General features: G+C 42.7%; 1 protein-coding gene across 1 annotated transcript; it reads right to left on the bottom strand.

Moving 5' to 3' along the window:
• Nucleotides 1–5,763: 5,763 nt before the first annotated feature.
• Nucleotides 5,764–12,841, bottom strand: LOC127526369 (zinc finger protein OZF-like). Its single transcript, XM_051921752.1, has 3 exons — nt 12,681–12,841; nt 7,021–7,297; nt 5,764–6,623 (listed from the first exon to the last, which is right to left on the bottom strand). The coding sequence occupies exons 1-3, from the start codon at nt 12,839–12,841 to the stop codon at nt 5,838–5,840; spliced, it is 1,224 nt and encodes a 407-aa protein (XP_051777712.1). The 3' UTR covers nt 5,764–5,837.
• Nucleotides 12,842–18,191: the final 5,350 nt, after the last annotated feature.

Raw genomic sequence — 18,191 nt, forward strand, 5'->3', positions numbered from 1 at the left:
CTCTGCCCAGGCTCCTTTCAATGTCAATGGAGAACAGCTGAGCGGACCATAATGAGCAATCAGGTCACCTGACCACTGAGACCCACAGCAATGCCACCTCAATGTGGAGCTGCCACACACACCATTACAGACCCCTCTCACCACAAATAACTTCTGTCTCAGTCTGCCGAGGACCACCTGATGCTGTCACAATACACATCTCATAAAACTGAGTTACATTAGCAGGCCTCCCAGGTCTGTTCCTAACTTTTGTCTCCTCCAATGTCTGCTCTCAGGTCTCACTTCAAATCTCCTCGTTCCTCTGACTGATTCTCTCTGTCTGCCTCTCCTCTGACAGACGATGGCCGAAGCCCAGCTGTTTGGATTACAGGATGAGATCACCTGCTTGGTTTGTCTGGACTCCCTGAGTGACCCCATCTCGATCCTCTGTGGTCACAGTTTCTGTCTGAAGTGCCTCACTGACTACTGGGATCAGAGCCAAGAGTGCAGCTGTCCTCAGTGCAGAAGGACCTTCACTATGAGACCTGAACTTCACAGAAACACTGTGCTGAATGAAATCATCAAAAAAATATAGAAGCTGAGACTCAGTCCTCGTCCATCTCAAAGTTATGCCAGCCCTGGAGATGTGGAGTGTGACACCTGTACTGGGAAGAAGTTCAGAGCAGTGAAGTCCTGTGCGACCTGCATGATCTCCTTCTGTCAGACTCACATGCAGCCCCACTTTGAAATAGCGGCCTGGAAGGATCACAAGCTGACAGACCCAGTTAGAAATCTGAAGGAGGAGATCTGTGCAAAACATCACATGAGTCTGGAGATATTCTGTAAAACTGATGAGACCTGCATCTGTGTGATGTGTGTGGTGAATGGGCACAGTGGGCATAAAACAGTGGAGCTGGAGACTGAAAGAGAGGAAAAACAGGTGAGTGGGGTTTAGTGTTTAATGAAAACAAAGGAAATAACAAGAGTTAAGAAATTTCTAAAAGAAGTTTGATAGAGACATCCAGGTGTCCATTTGAGGAGTTTAAATGTTGTTGTGTATGATGGTAGAGAGTTGGAGTCTATCCTGGTGAGACAGGGCACAAGACATGATGTGTCTGATGGTGGTGTTCATTATTAGAGTTTTTACCAGGAATACTTTGGAAAATCAGAGTTGAGAGAAATGTGTGCATGATGTACAATTTGGAGCTTTACGTATAATTATGGATATGGTGGACTCCTTCACAGAGAGATAGAGAGAATGACACAATATAACTAACAGATGTGAAAGACTAGATAGATAGATAGATAGATAGATAGATAGATAGATAGATAGATAGATAGATAGATAGATAGATAGATAGATAGATAGATAGATAGATAGATAGATAGATAGATAGATAGATAGATAGAAAAGGCACCATATAATAGATAATAAATAGTTAGGTAGGTAAGTAGCATTTATACAAACTCAAAAAAAATAGAAATCTAACAAAAGAGAAATAAGAAACACAAACAGACACAAGAATTACAAAAAATGGCTAATGATGAGAGAGCAGATCCAGTAAGGCACTATAAATGTGTATAATGCTGGTTGACTTGTTGGCTTGGTTGGTATAAAGGAGCCTCTTGACACCCTTCAGCTGACATGTCACAGTGCAGCATTGTTCATAATGGCACTCAGTTTTATCTTCATTCTCTCCACCTCTACTAGCTCCAGGGGCTCCAGAGTGTGTCCCATATCTAAACCTGCCTCCTTAATCAGTTTGTTGATTCGGTGGGCCTCTCTTGAAGTGATGTTACCACTCAGCATACTAGACTAGCCGTCACAGAGTTATAGAACACTAGGGGGCTCCGCCCCCTGCTCGCTTCGCTCGCCAACCCCTGGTGTTGGGAATGACAAAGAGCGTGATGTATGAATGAGATATAGAATAGTGTGACGGTGTAGATGATGCAAATAGAAAGCAAACAATAAAGTGTGTGGCACAGTGTAAAGGTTTATTGGAAAATGTCTTTTTACACGCCGTTTAAGTGTAAAAGGTAATTCCAGCTCAGAACTTGTAAGGTCATTTAAGATGGTTATTGTTGTGATCAGAGTCAAGTTTGTCAGAGCTTAGAAAGAGTTGTGTCTCTCCAGGAAGTAATGGAATGACTTGGGTATTTATGTTTTCCACATTAATATTTTCTGGACATAATATAGTGCGTTGTGTTAAAAGGGGCATTTGGTCTAATGAGATTGCTGTTCCAAATGTCTCTGTAACTAAGTCGTCGCAGATAAAGGCTTGAGGAATTGTAATAATATGTGGCTGAAGTCCATCTGTATTGGTGAGTGTACCATCTCTCAGTTGTAATAAGCAATTGTTATGATCTGGTTCTGGACATCGTATCTTTTTTACTAACTGTATCTTTTGAAAGCAATGCCAATTGTCTGCGTATTTTAAGGTGCACTGAACAATAGCTGAGTGCATGGCATCTGGAAGAATAGCTAATCACTGTCTAAAATCTCCTCCTAATAAAAGTACCTTTCCTCCAAATCGAATATTATTATTCATAAACGTTTGTAGAAGTTTATGAATGGTGTTGAGTAAGTGACTTCATGCCATTGTACATTCATCAATAAACAACATTTTTTGAAGACGGATGTCACGTGCAGTGCCACCGTTAATGTTCATAGTGGATACCGATTTGTAGGATCTAATGCAGTTGATAAAGATTTCACTTTCAGGTACATCGTCAGTTATAAGCCTCTGTAGATATTCAGTATATGAATGTAAAGAAGGCAGTCTAATTTGACCCTTTTGACAATAACGTCTAAATGTATTACTTGTATTGCCACTTGTTTCTTCAGGGAAGTGAACTGAATGACAATGATTGCAAATGACATTCATTAATCCGAATGAATTTTCCCGGTGTATGTTTTGCTTGTGCCGTTTGAGAGGCGCGTTGTTGCATATGTAGTATTTGGGACGTGTTGTTTTGGAGCTGTAATCGACTTGCCTGTGCTGTGTGAGACGCCCGTTGTAGCTTTCCTTGCCGTTAACGTATGTCTGAGATGGGAGGTGTTTCGTTTTGAATCCGTGCCTGTTGCGATGCAGCACTTTGATTGATAGTTTGCGTCATGTGGATCTAGGATGTAGATTTGTGCATATTTGCGTTGTTGATTTGTTTCAGGGTGCACTGTTCCAATGCGATGCAGTATTTGTGCACATATGGGAAAGCAGTATGGTCCATTGCCTTTTGGTGGCCTGATATTTACTAAAAGCAAATGAACTATTGTAGGATCTAACGCAGTTCATAAAGTTTTTACTTTTAGGTACATCGTTAGTTAGAAGCTTTAGTTGAGCTTTGCGTTTTTGGAGTCGAGACATTTTTTCTTTTAGAAATATGGATAAGTAATAAGGAGTATTGCACTCACTGTTAATATGGAGACTTTTCTGGTGAATGACAATGATTGCAAATGACATTCATTAATCCGAATGAATTTTCCTGGTGTATGTTTTGCTTGTGCCGTTTGAGAGGCGCGTTGTTGCATGTGTAGTATTTGGGACGTGTTGTTTTGGAGCTGTAATCGATTTGCCTGTGCTGTGTGAGAAGCCCGTTGTAGCCTTCGCTGCCATTAATGTATGTCTCAGACGGGAGGTGTTTCGTTTTGAATCCGTGCCTGTTGCGATGCAGCACTTTGATTGATAGTTTGCGTCATGTGGATCTAGGATGTAGATTTGTGCATATTTGCGTTGTTGATTTGTTTCAGGGTGCACTGTTCCAATGCGATGCAGTATTTGTGCACATATGCGAAAGCAGTATGGTCCATTGCCTTTTGGTGGCCTGATATTTACTCCGGTATTTGCAAAAGCAAATGAAGTATTGTAGGATCTAATGCAGTTCATTAAGTTTTTACTTTTAGGTACATCGTTAGTTAGAAGCTTTAGTTGAGCTTTGCGTTTTTGGAGTCGAGACATTTTTTCTTTTAGAAATATGGATAAGTAATAAGGAGTATTGCACTCACTGTTAATATGGAGCCTTTTCTGCGGTTGAACGGTTAATAGTGCCTTATTGTAATGAGATCCACCTATGCTGCATAGCCGTCTATTTTGTTGTTTCTTTCGTGTTCGTGTGTTTGTTTCTGTTATCATTTCCTTTTCGTTTTGTACCCGTGACCGTGTATTCATGACTTGTTTCTTTCTCAGCATGCGAAATATGGATAAGTAATAAGGACGATCGCAGTCACTGTTAATATGTTTCCTTTTCTGCAGTTGAACGGTTAATAGTGCTTTATTGTAAGGAGATCCACCTATGCTGACACCTATGCTGTCTAGTGTGAAGGTGCTGACGTTCACTTTAGAATATGTGGCTTTGGGTGTCACTTCTTATGGATGTGTGTGTGTGTGTGTGGGGGGGGGGGGTGAGGATTGTTGTTGCGCGAGCGTCTTCTTTTTTTTTGTGTTCCTGTGTCTTGTTTGAATCCCCCTCTTTGTGTGTGTCCCGTCCGTTGCTTGTAGGGTCTGTGGGGTGGTTTTGTGTTCTTTTTTTTGTGTTCCACGGGCTTGTTGAATCCCCCTCTTGGTGTGTGTCCCGTCCGGTGCCTGTGGGGGGGGGGCCTTGCTGTTGTGCGCGAGCCTCTTTTTTTTTTTTTTTTTTTTTGGGTCTAGTTTCGTGTGCAATGTGTTTCGTGCTTTGCCTGCGTTTCCTCATTTCTCCATTTTTCCTGTGCTCACTCCTTTTTTCTGTGGTCTTGTCCGCCTCTCGCGGCCCCTCATCCGCCTCTCTCGCCCTCTTTTGTCCGCCTTTCTCGGCTCCTCAGCCGACTCTCGCGGACTCTTTTTGCGCCTGCGCAGTACGTCTTTTTGCAGCTACGGCCCATTGCCGGATGTGCCTGCGTCCATCATCCGGTTTAGCATTCTCGGTTAGTAATATGGATGGGAGCGCCGGTGTAGAGACACGTGAACACAGAGAAAAGGCGCTGAAGATAGCAAAACATTTTGAAATGATTCTCTCGCCTGTCTGCAACAGGCACTGTGGCAAGCTGTTAAGTAAAATATTTCCAGAAAATTCTCTTTTGAATGAAATGAGGAGGGGCTTGTGAACTGAAGACCCACTGTTATCAGGTGACATGTCCGTTCTACATGAAAGCATACAATTAGGAAGAACAAGGGGGCTGTGCCCCCTGCTCGCTTCGCTCGCCTACCCCCGGCGTTGTGTATCCTGAAAAACATTAGTTGAGCTCGTTCGTTTTGGAGCCGTGCCCGCTTTGCCCGCGGCATTTCAGACGCGTGTTGTAAGCGCCTGCATTCATTGATTGTATCCATGCAGGCGTGTGTTTGTATATCCGTCAGTCGAGCTCGTTCGTTTTGAACCCGTGCGTGCTTTGCTTCCACAGTTTTAGAAGTGCGTTGTAGGCGCCTGCGTTCATTGATCTTATCCAGGTGGGCTCGTGTTTGTATCGTTGAGCTGTATTGTGTTTGAATTTGGTGAAACGCGTTCAGCGGTTTGTACAATCCCAAGCAGCACATTATTCCTAACTTCACTCCGCAGTAGCGCCACTCACAATATGGCAGTGTGTGGACCTGTGGGGCTTCCATAGCCTCTTCTGTTTGAATCTGGGCTGCAGCGCAGAATCCTCTTTTTTGTGTGGCCGTGCCGTTAGTCATTAGCTATGGGCACGTTGTTGCTTCATTTCTCATTCATGTCAGTTGAGCTCTTTCGTTTTTGGGCCATGACTCCTTCGTGCGCGGTGGATACTACTTCGCTTGCGGTTTATGAGACGTGTGCCATACGAGCCTGCACAGTTTCTGTTTGTAGCTCCTTTGGTTTCATGTAATTTCAGATGTTACTTACTAATGTGAAATTGAGGCCCTCAAGACTTAAAATGAATTGCTGAGATTATATCTGGTGTGAATTCTGACATGGCTTTGGAGATTGCTCCGATCAGAGAATCGTTTCCCACACTCGGAACAGCAGTATGGCCTCTCCCCAGTGTGAATCGTCATGTGGCTCTGAAGGTTTCGCCACTCAGAGAATCGTTTACCACATTCCAAACAACCATACGGCTTCTCCCCGGTGTGAGTCCTTACGTGTTTCTGAAAGCTGCTCCTGTCAGAGAATCGTTTGTCACATTCAGAGCAGGAGTACGGCTTCTCCCCAGTGTGAATTCTCGTGTGGCCCTGAAGGCTGCCTAATCGTGAGAATCCTTTTCCACATTCAGAACAGGAGTACGGCTTCTCTCCTGTGTGAATCCTAGTGTGTTTGCGAAAGCTGCTGTTGTCAGAGAATCGTTTGCCACAGTCAGAACAACAAAATGGTTTCTCTCCCGTATGAATTCTTGTGTGGATCTGAAGATGGCTCACTCGTGAAAATCGTTTATCACATTCAGAACATGAGTATGGCTTCTGTGTCATCTGACTTCCTGAATCGCCTTCAGATTTCAGCACAGTTTTGGTCCACTCCTGGCAAACATACACATCCACAGAATTACTATTATGCACCTGTTGAGTGTTAATAGCATCCATTTTGGTTTGATTCGTCACAGCCAGGGAAGCAGATTGCAAAGAGGTTGGTATCAAATCGGATGTCGACTTCTTCAGTTTTTCCTCATTTGGTGCCTGTTGTGGTCTGCCATAAGCAAATGGCAAGGAGAAGCCACAACTCTCCTGTAAATCTGTAGAAAAACAATCATGTAGAATGAATGTAGACTTGATCGTTCAATTAATCACCATTTACCAAGTAACCAATTTAACTAGAAGCTGGTCGATTACTGCTGTTCTATGGCAGCTTCTACAAGAAGGTGCTACAGAGAGCTGACAGCAACACTTAAAACTTCAAAAAGGGACCCGACTACCTACAGAGGAGGACGTATACAACAACAGCTGCTGCTTGTGTGCATTTGTTTTTACTGCCCCCATCTAGAAGATGCTATCAAAGTTGTCCCACCTAAACTTCCAAACTGAGGAACAATTTCTTTCCAACAGTCATCATCACACTGAATCAAGTGTGAGGAACACCACACAAAGACTGGCAACCTGGCAGAAGCTGTATTGAGAACTTTACCAAGCCCATGCTATAGAAGGACAGGACAGGACATTGAGGTGTCAGTATGGATTCCCTCAGGGCATCTTGGGAATTGGAGTTCGTCAGCTCAGCCCCGTTGGGTCCCATTGGGTGCTGGGAGGACTGCTGAGCTCTCTCTGTTATGTCGGGCTCCAACTCCACCTGGAAGGACTTCCGAGTGACAGTTTCGGGACACCAGAAGTGCTCCCAGGTTTGATATAAAATGATGAGCCCTGTCTCAGACTGGGAGCCAGAGTCGGGAGGAGGTGGGCGAAGCCTGAGAGAGAAGTGGAGGAGGCTGAAATTAGTCAAGGAAACGGGAAGAAAAGCAAGAGTATTGTTGTGGGCTGTAACTGTGGCATGGGAAATGCTTGCTTTTTGGAAGAATTTACCATAATAAATAAATTAAAAAATAAATAGCAAACTTGTGTCCGAGTCTATATGCTGGGAGTTTGGTGAGCTGCAGCGCCTCCTAGGGACCACACAGGCAATAAATCCAGTCATTCCTCAATATCTCCTTTCCCGTCACGTGCAGAGAGCTGATTTAAATATCAAGTTACATCTGTGTGTGTATATATAAATATTATGACTACTTATTATAATGTTGTGCAAAATTACTTCCATTATTTCAAGTGCTGTCACTTTATCACGCTACACACTCGCTTTATCCTTTTTATATCGTTAAATGAACACACGTGTACAGTTAGTTACGTCTTTTTGTGTATGTGTAGTTTCGAAAAAGTATCACTTAGGGAGCCACATGTTGAATTTCATTGTCAGTGCGACAAGGATAACAACGATGACATTCTTTTCTATTCCAGAAGCCACAAGAAAGAGAAACAACAGGCTGGTGACGTTCTACATCGGCATTCAAAACGATTACGACTGAATGCCCGTCAAGAGTTGTGAACCCAAAATCTCACTCAAAAACGAGACCCTGAAAAGTCGAGCAGAGTTGGCTCGAGCACAAGAAGAAATGGCTTCACTGGGGTGCCACGCTGCAAACACGCATGAACGTTGCAGTCGACGCTTCTTCACTTAAATTTGAACGTAACACCAGTAGTCCGCGATTTATCGGAAGTTAGGACATAATATGTAAAAATCAATAACAAAACTTTCTGTTTTTGTTACCAATGATGTCAATTAGAAGAGAATCTGCAAGAGTGAAAGGGAAAGTCTATAAAATGGTGGTGAGACCAGCTATGTGGTGTGGTGTGGAGATGGTGGCACTGACGGGAACACAGGAGGCAGAGCTGGAAGTGGTGGAGGTTCGCTCAGAGTAACGAAGGTAGACAGGATTAGGGACAAGGATATTAGAGGGACAATACAGGTGTGACAGTTTGGTGACCAAGTGAGGGGGCGAGTTTGAGATGGTTTGGGCACATGTGGAGGGGAGATGAGGGGGGGAATGTGGAGAATTGAACCACCAGGTCAGGTCAGGTCAGGTTGGGAAGCAAGCACCATCACATGACAAAACAGCTCGGGATCCTGATTGGCAACCCCCTTGGCAGACACAGGGTCCAGTTCCACCCCCCCACGTGTTAACGTGGGCATCCCCTTGGCCGGGTCCAGCCACTTGGGACCTCCACAATGAGTGTCCTGCAGGCCGGATGACTGAAATCACACCACATGGCTGTAGTGTGGTAACTGACGCTCCCTCACAAATGCAGGCAAGACGAAAACAGGAAGGCCAGAGAGGAGATGATGGATGTTGTTGAGTGAGGACATAATGTGTGGCACAAAGTGATGATGAAGACAGCGATAGATGGAGGCAGATGATCCGCTGTGGTGGCCCCTAAATGGGAGCAGCCAAAAGAAGAAGAAGTTGCTGTATTCCTAAACAAGACGCTATCTAAGCTTTTAGACGTCTTAGTAGTGGGCAGCATCCTGGCTAATCCAGTATACCAGGTGAAGGTCTCCTTCCAGTATGAACCTTTGTGGAAATCGCTTACTGATGTGTTAAGAAAAAACCCAAAAAACACATTCAAACATAAAACACAAATCCCGCACGTGAAGGGAAACAAGGAATGAAATCATCTGTTAGCATATTTGTGTCTCACGCTTATGGGGACGTCTTTGTGTGTGGACCTCCATGTGAGTGGCGTGTAACATGTGAACTGTTAATCCATCCATCCATCCATTATCCAACTCGCTATATCCTAACTAGAGGGTCACGGGGGTCTGCTGGAGCCAATCCCAGCCAACACAGGGTGCAAGGCAGGAAACAATCCCTGGGCAGGGTGCCAGCCCACCGCAGGGCACACACTAGGGACAATTTAGAATTGCCAATGCACCTAACCTGTGGGAGGAAACTCCACGCAGGGAGGACCCCGGACGTGAACCCGCGGGTCTCCTAACTACGAGGCAGCAGGGTTACCCACTGCACCACCGTGCCGCCCCGAACTGTTAATCCTTTACAAGAAATACCCAGAGTGCCGAGGGTCAATGCACATAGGAAGAGAGGACAGGAAGAAGTCGCACCTCGGGCCATTGTCTGTCTGCCTGCCGGCAACTATGTGGGCAAACAAACTTTTATCGGAGCAGTTGAACCTAAGAAGAGTTTCAAACTCGATGGACCTCAGGGTTGAAAATCAAATTCTCTTCGTAACCTCCAAAGCTTTAAAGGGCCGCACACCGCACGACTTCAGTGACCTTCTCCATTGCTCCCACTAAGGTCCTCCGATTGTGGTCCCCACTAACCTGCACTCCGTGGGTGACAGCTGGGCCTTGACCTCCTGACGTTAAGGAGATCAGCCGACTCCATTCATACTTTTACAAAGCCCATCGGCTCAGGAAGGCGTCGAACTTCACCGGACATTCTGATGCTTCTGTCAGTTGACCTCTCTGTCTGATGTGTGTGTGTGTTACATCTGGAAGAGCCATTTTCCTAGTTCTATAAGATTAATCAGTTTGTTGATTCAGTGGGCCTCTCTTGAAGTGATGTTACCACTCAGCATACTAGACTAGCCATCACAGAGTTATAGAACATAATATATCCTGCATTAATGGAACACAATATACTAAGGAAAGTCTGCTCTGCACTTTCTTCTATAATTCTTCTGTGTTCCAAGACCAGTCCAACCTGTCATTGATGTGAACCCCCAAGTACTTGTTTGAGTGGACCACCTCTACATAATATCCTTGAATAGTGACTGGACATAGAGGCCCATAGTGGGTGAAGATCAATCGCCATTTGCTTGGCCTCGCTGATGTTAAGGTACAGACGATACGCTTTGCACCAAGAAACAAAGTTCTCCCCCTGACTCCTCTCCTCTGTCTCATCCCCTTTATCAGTACACCCTGTAAGTGCAGAATCATCTGAGAATTTCTGCAAGTGACATGACCTGCTGTTTTATTTATAATCAAAGTTGTACATAGTGAAGACCAAAAGAAGACCAAAGCAGACATGACTGTTCCTTGTGGTGCTCCAGTGTTGCCCACACAACTCAGTCCTTTAGTGTCACAAACTGTGGTCTGCTCGACAGATAGTCCATCATCCAGGACACCATAGGCTTATCCACCTGGATGGTACTGAAGGCACAGGAGAAATCAAAACACATACCTGTAATCCTCCTGCCTGATGAAGATAAGACTTGTAGGGCAGATTGATAATTGCATCCTCGACTCCAATCTTTGTCCATTAGGCAGATTGCTGGGGGTTCAGGTGGTCTCCCACATTCACATAGTCCAGGACCTGCCATTGAAAAAGGTTTGATGATGTGAAACGTAAGTGCCAATGGTCTGTAGTTGTTAGGTGAAGAGAGTTTGCCCAGTGACGCTTTATGGAGTCTTAGTGACAAGCCGAACAGGTCTAAGAGTCCATCTATGTGCCTCATTGTTGGTTGTGTCCAGCCATGTTGAATTTCCAGTTATTTATACACTTCAATACTTTGGCTACTTATTAAATGTAATATTTAGTTGAATGTTTTGGATTTGGGGATTTGTTTGGTATATACTGTAGCCCTTTGGTCAGCATGTTATTTTTAGTATGTAACTCTATTTTTGATATTGTGGTATTGACTCGCTATCTTCATTGTCTTATTTATTTGACTTTGTTTCTCCAATACTGTACTTTGATTCGTCATGATTTGTTTGGAGTTTTCTTCTTGTACTGTATGTAGCTCTTCTTCTCTCCTGCTCATTTTTATTTTAAATTTGAACTTCATGTTAAACTTTCTAAACTCCACAGCCTTACCAGGACTGGCATGTGGCACAGACAGCACCTCTGATAAGCCCACCTTGTCTGCTCTGTCCCTAATCTTAGCTTCTCACTCTTTACATTGTTCTTGCACCGCTGTCTGCCTGCACTTACTGTTGCCACTTGTTCAGACATCTAAAATGAAAACTGGATCCACCAAAACTCTGATCAGCAGCCTATGCATGTATGCCAGGAGGACATCCACCTTTGATTCAAGAGAACAACACACCATATCTGTCACTGGAGCACACCTGTGTGTCAATGTACCCTGGGTACCTAAGATGAGGAGTATGATGGAGCAGATAAAGGTGAGCAGAATTAAGAAGACACTTCATATCAAAGAGGGGAGAAATAAATGAAAAATAGAAGAGCCGGCAGAGCTTCACTAGGAATGATGTGTATGGACAGGAAAATGCGTTCAGACAGAAAATGTTTTATTGTGCCCTTCACAGCATGTCACTGTCCTCCATGTTTTATTTGTGGTTCAGACAGTATGACCCCGATATCCTTTGAATTTTCAGCCACACTTTTATTTACAGGGCAGCACAGTGGCGTAGTAGTAGCGCTGCTGCCTCGCAGTTAGGAGACCTGGGTTTGCTTCCCAGGTCCTCTCTGCATGGAATTTGCACATTATCCCTGTGTCTGCGTGGGTTTCCTCCGGGTGCTCCGACTTCCTCCCACAGTCCAAAGACGTGCAGGTTAGGTGCAGTGGTGATCCTAAATTGTCCCTAGTGTGTGCTTGATGTGTGTGGGGGTGCCCTGCGGTGGGCTGGCGCCCTGCCTGGGGTTTGTTCCTGCCTTGCGCCCTGTGCTGGCTGTGATTAGGTCCAGCAGACCCCCGTGACCCTGTGTTAGGATGTAGCAGGTTGGAGAATGACTGACTGACTGACTTTTACTTTCATCACCTAACATGAACTCAATCTGCAGGTTGGCACTGATGTTCTAAATTTGCTCAGTGGGCACAATGTTCCTTGCTGGACTTTTCTTGTTGATTTTCAAGTCCTCCTTATCTTTAGGTGTTCCACTGGTTGAGTGAGTGCAGTTTTGATATTTGTGATTACTTTTCTTTAGACATCGTGAGGCTTCTGAGCTCTTTTGAGACCCTCTCCAATGGAGCTGCACACCGAAATGTGACTGACACGTCTGTCAAGGGCTGGTTGTCCAGCGCAGAGGCAACCGCAGGTTCACAACACCACAAGGCAATTACAAGTTCACAGCCTCCCCGCTTAATGAATCTGTCGTCTGATGGATGATGCAGAGAACATTATAACCTGACCCCATCCCTGCTTGTTTGCTGTATCCTCATGTAGGGAAGTGGTAGCTCCTGTCTGAGTAAATGACCTTGCTGTTCTTCTTTGTATTGAAATAAAGCTGGTTATCTACAAGACCTTAGACTAGGCCTCTTCTTTACGGTGCAAGACAGTGGCTCACTTGTCATATAGTACCAGAGATGGGGTCTTACACCACTGGATCCCCAAGAGGCACACAATATCCCACTACCAGCGGAGTACGATGAGGGTCCTGCTGGCCCTCCTGCCTTTGCTTGTCCTGGGGGTGTGCTGGTGAAGATGACTCCCGCAGATGACCCTGAATGTTACCTTCTGTATTTTGCTTCAAATGCATGGCAACACTGATGCGCTGGGACAGGGGAAGCTGGGCAGCTATCTTGGGCCAGTTTTTGACCAGAAAGGCAATACAGGTTATGTGAGTCCTGTCTGTCACATATTTCACCCTACTATAGTTAACTCTTCCTTTACTGAAGGCACAGCCCCCTCTCACACAAATTGGCCTCAATTCTGAAAAAACCTGGTTTAGACCCGAATATCCTTAACAATTATCAGCCTATCTCACATGTTCCATTCATATCTAAAGTTCTTCAAAATATAGTTACCCTCCATCTTCAGTCCCATCTTTCAAATAATAACCTTTTTGAACAATTTGTTTCAATGTGAGTTTTGTCCTAAACATAGCACAGAAACTGCCCGGGTGAAAACCACAAATGATCTTCTCCGGGCAGCTGATATGGGACTTCTTCACTTCAGCTCTGCATTTGACACCATAGCCCATCAGATACTTTTGACACGACTAGCTAGTTCTGGAGTCTGTGGCCTTGTCCATCAATGGTTTCTTTCTACCTTATCGGCAGGAGGCAATTTGTTTAAGTAAAGGGCTTTAAATCTGAGAATGCAGTCGTTACTCAGGGAGTTCTGCAGGGTTCTGTTTTGGGGCCGCTGCTTTTTCTCATTTACGTCTTCCTAATAGGTGATCTCTTTCCACACCATGGTATTAAATTTCATGGTTATGCTGATGCCTGTGGTAATGTGCCTTACTGGCATTACCAACCATAAAATAAAGTTTAGTTTAGCGTCCTCTGAAGTATTAAAAGAGTGGCAGTAGTTTTAGGTGAAAAAATGACAAGGTGTAAAGAAATAAAGCTTGCCTTATTGACCATTTATAATGTGCAGAAGGATGTTTTCGCTGACTACATGAGCGTCTTCTGGGGAGCGTCGCGGCGGGTTTCGTGTAGGAGTGGAAAGACTAGAAGAATATCGGCTTGACTGAGAAAAGGGATCCCCCGTATTGTCAGTTGTCTGGGCAGTAGCTCGGGGAAGGGAAGAAAATAAGGGGCTTACTTTCACTTTTGGAAGAATCGCAGGAGACGTTGTCGCTACCCGATCTGCGTGCCTACCCGATTTGCGTGCGCAGGCGTATTGAAAGCCTAGCATGCCGTAAAGTGTTCACGCATGCGTTAAACAGATTGGGCAGCACCATAAAGTGAGCGATGACGTTTTTGTTCATACGTATGCAATAACACACCCCGCATGCGCTTAATAATCAAAAAAAATATATATACTAAACATTTTGCTTTACGGCACGGATCGCTCTCAACTGCGCATGTGGATACACAACGGGCAGTACAGTAATCCCTCCTCCATCGCGGGGGTTGCGTTCCAGAGCCACCCGCGAAATAAGAAAATCCGCAAAGTAGAAACCATATGTTTATTTGGTTATTTTTATATTGTCATACTTGGGTCACAGATTTGCGCAGAAACACAGGAGGTTGTAGAGAGACAGGAACGTCATTCAAACACTGCAAACAAACATTTGTCTCTTTTTCAAAAGTTTAAACTGTGCTCCATGACAAGACAGAGATGACAGTTCCGTCTCACAATTAAAAGAATGCAAATATATCTTCCTCTTCAATGGAGTGTGCGTCAGGAGCAGAGCGTGTCAGAAACAGAGAAGAAAGCAAACAAATCAATAGGGCTGTTTGGCTTTTAAGTATGTGAAGCACCGCGGCACAAAGCTGTTGAAGGCGGCAGCTCACACCCCCTCCGTCAGGAGCAGAGAGAGAGAGAGAAACAAAGTCAAAAATTAATACGTGCCCTTTGAGCTTTTAAGTATGCGAAGCACCGTGCAGCATGTCGCTTCAGGAAGCAGCTGCACACAGAAGGTAGCAACGTGAAGATAATCTTTCAGCATTTTTAGACGAGTGTCCGTATCGTCTAGGTGTGCAAACAGCCCCCCTGCTCACACCCCCTACGTCAGGATCACAGAAAGTCAGCGCAAGAGAGAGAAAGAAAAGTAAGTTGGGTAGCTTCTCAGCCATCTGCCAATAGCGTCCCTTGTATGAAATCAACTGGGCAAACCAACTGAGGAAGCATGTACCAGAAATTAAAAGACCTATTGTCCTCAGAAATCCGCGAACCAGCAAAAAATCCGCGATATATATTTAAATATGCTTACATATAAAATCCGCGATGGAGTGAAGCCGCGAAAGGAGAAGCGCGATATAGCGAGGGATTACTGTACAGTATTTTCGTTTAAATGCCGTAGTAGTTGACCATAATGATAATATTATTAAATATTCATTGTACGTTCTGTTTTCACGGCTGAATTAAGCTTGTCATACTCCTCGTTATACACGTTATTTGTTTATCACTGAGATCGCTTCGTTTAGTTTACATAGCACTTCTTTTTTCAGTTCCCATTGTACAAAGAAGTATTTAACCATTGTATGTTATTATAGTCTACATATAAAAAATAAATGACAGTTTTTAAAATAGATGTATTCAAGTACTTTATTGACATTGAGTAACGCAACGAAATTACTCGTGTCAACTTCACGTTGCATTTAGATTCCAATGTGAAATAGTTCAGATATATAATAATACAATAAATAAACAATGAACTAAAAACTGAGTAATCATACAAAATATGTTCAAAATATTGGCAAGATGCCATATATAATGTTAAAGTAACCAGGATGGATTATTATTGCATAAATGCACAGCAGTATAGATTACCTACACTACCTACATTAATTGTACATGATCAATGAAAACGATTTCAGATTGAGGAGATATACGAGTTCAATAAGTTTATAGCAGTTGGAAAAAAGTTTTTTTTTTTTTGTCCATTTGTTTTTTTTTTTGTCCATTTGTAGCATACAGATTGATAAAAATAATAATTCTTTGCATTTATATATCTGAAATGCCTGCCAAATGGCAGAAGCTAAAACAAGTTCTGTCCAAGATGAGTGTCCTCCTTGATGATGTTTTTAGCTCTTCTTACACAGGGAATCTTGTATCGATGATCAAGTGATGGCAGTTCAGTTCCATTGAACGTCTTGTGATGTTTTTATGATCCACTGCTGGGCTTTTTTGGCAGGTTTGGTGCAGCTGTTGTACCAGGCTGTCATGCAGTTAGTCAAAATAAGTGTGTATATATGTAAAAATGAACTGTTGATGCACTTTTCATCCCTGGAAAAACTCTTTAAAAATAACTTTACATATTATTATTAATGAAATACACATGTCATAGGGCATCATGGTTTACAAAATTTTGTTGCGGTGATACTAGTGGATTGCATAAACAGTCTTTTTAAAGAAAAAGAAATCTTTATTTCATGTCTAACCAACATAAAGCACAACCCCAGCACCATCTTCTGTGATACTATTGCTCGTCTTGTACTCAAATTTAAATGGCTTTTATTCACCCATATAGTGTCTTAAATGTGAGTTAATAACTGAATAATGAAAAAGGAAACACACTTTTCATGCAAATTTTATTGAATAAATGTTATGAGAACAACAAAAGTGAATAATGTGAGAACAATGCACCTAAAAAAACCATTTGTCAAATGTACAAAAAAACCCAAAGAAGTAAAAAAAATCCCCACATAGCTTTAACATATTTTACCCAGAGCACAGAAAATTTAAAGTTACATTGTTTTGCTAATTTGATTATTAAAATTATTCCACAAATAACTTCTAACATATTTTAATACTAATAACGCCCAAACTGCTAAACTGCTTAACAAATACATATAACTTTATCAAAACGAAAAAAAAAATATATATATATATATATATATAATTAAAAAGTACACAAGAGGAAAATTGAAAGATCCTTCTACTTAAATATATCTGATGATCAGATGGCCCTGTTGAAGAACACAAGAAGGTCCAGTTGGTCAGGATGATTGACAAAACAACGTCTCAGGTCACAAGGTCACAGCCTCCCCAGGCCCCTGTGCACATTCTCAGCCAGCATACTGTTGTGGTGTTAATCCAATTGCAGCTCCACTTCAAGAGGGTCTTCAGAAATCTTCTCTCTTCAGCACCACAGTCAGTTGCACAAGACTTGACCAGGGTGCACGGCAAAGGGCATCACTGGACAAAAAAAAAGAAAAACAGCAAAAAAAAAAAACCACAATGGTTATTATCTGGTGTAAATCTTTCAAAGTGTATGCAGTTCCATTCATAAACCAGAAGTAAATCATAAACTGATAGAAGTGGGAATTAAGCAGAGGTGAAGTTTAAAAATGGAGTTTTAAAAGTATTTTGAAAGGTTTTTCATTTATAGCTGGCATTCTATATTTTTGGTATACAGTACATGTGCAAGCTGCTTCACCAGTTCTTTCATAAGCAAATTAGTGGTTGTGCATTAAAGATTACACTGAGGAGTGATGGGGGAGAGACAGTACCAAATACTGGAAGGGACTAAACTGTTCAGAGCTTTTTATGTAATGAATAGTATAGTACTTTAAAATCAAATCGTGAAGGAGACAGCCATCCAGTTTATTCAAGCTAAGGTCAAGTAAATGAGCTTGGAATATGAAGAAAAACAAAATGTAAACTTAACAAGATCCATTACCCCAGAATACTTGGCAATGACGCAGTAGATTCAGACCCAAGACTCAAATGAAGGATTCTGGAAGCACTGGGCAGTAGCATCATCTTCTATTCCAACAGATATCACAGCATTCCCTCCTTCTTTAATTGCTGCTCTATCTTTCAGTTAAATTCTTCCACTTTACTAAGGCAAGTAAAATATAAAAATAATAAACAAGAAATATTTCAACACTTACTTCAAACATTCCTAGACTTGACTTTTACCTGATACTGTATTCTGGGCCACCAAGAAATAAGTCTTCTGCCTCCTGTCCTGATACACCCTGTAGAGCAGCCAGGGCATGGATGATGGACTATCCAAAATTAAGAAAGAACAGAATACAAAAGTTGCTTGCATGTAACTGAAATCTGACCACATCACATTATAAGTGAAGGCATACATACACCAATTACCGAGTAACAAAGCAGAATACCCCTAAGAATGTGTGCTTTACTTTGCAAATGAAACAGCCTGGTTTTGTTTCTATTGAAACTCATACAATGAGAAAAACACAACAGTTACTGGGATTGCGAGGATTCACACACAGACTAAGATATTGTGCTCTAATGTTGGGGAGTTGCATAAGAAAAAACACATTTTAACATTCGTTAGTGGATACCAATTTACTTCTCTCTTTAAAAGAATTGTAAAATTTAGACACCTGATCTGAGATACATCTAGGCAGTTCAGATTTTCAAATTCCCAAAAAGAGAAAACCTACTAATCCATTAATCAAGTATAAATCAGTAAATAACAGGAAAGTCCACCTGAGCAGTTTTTTTAATAACACAACTTA

Source organism: Erpetoichthys calabaricus, assembly GCF_900747795.2.
Source record: "Erpetoichthys calabaricus chromosome 1 unlocalized genomic scaffold, fErpCal1.3 SUPER_1_unloc_23, whole genome shotgun sequence".
Taxonomy (NCBI): Eukaryota; Metazoa; Chordata; class Cladistia; order Polypteriformes; family Polypteridae; genus Erpetoichthys; species Erpetoichthys calabaricus.

Excerpts from the sequence above, each read along its gene's own strand:
- LOC127526369 (XM_051921752.1), bottom strand. The coding sequence starts at position 12,841 with ATGCATTTGAAGCAAAATACAGAAGGTAACATTCAGGGTCATCTGCGG. Across the intron at positions 7,298-12,680 it reads CCTCTTGGGGATCCAGTGGT|GCTTCGCCCACCTCCTCCCG; the intron begins GTAAGACCCCAT and ends CTTCTCTCTCAG. Across the intron at positions 6,624-7,020 it reads CCTTCTATAGCATGGGCTTG|GAGAGTTGTGGCTTCTCCTT; the intron begins GTAAAGTTCTCA and ends ACAGATTTACAG.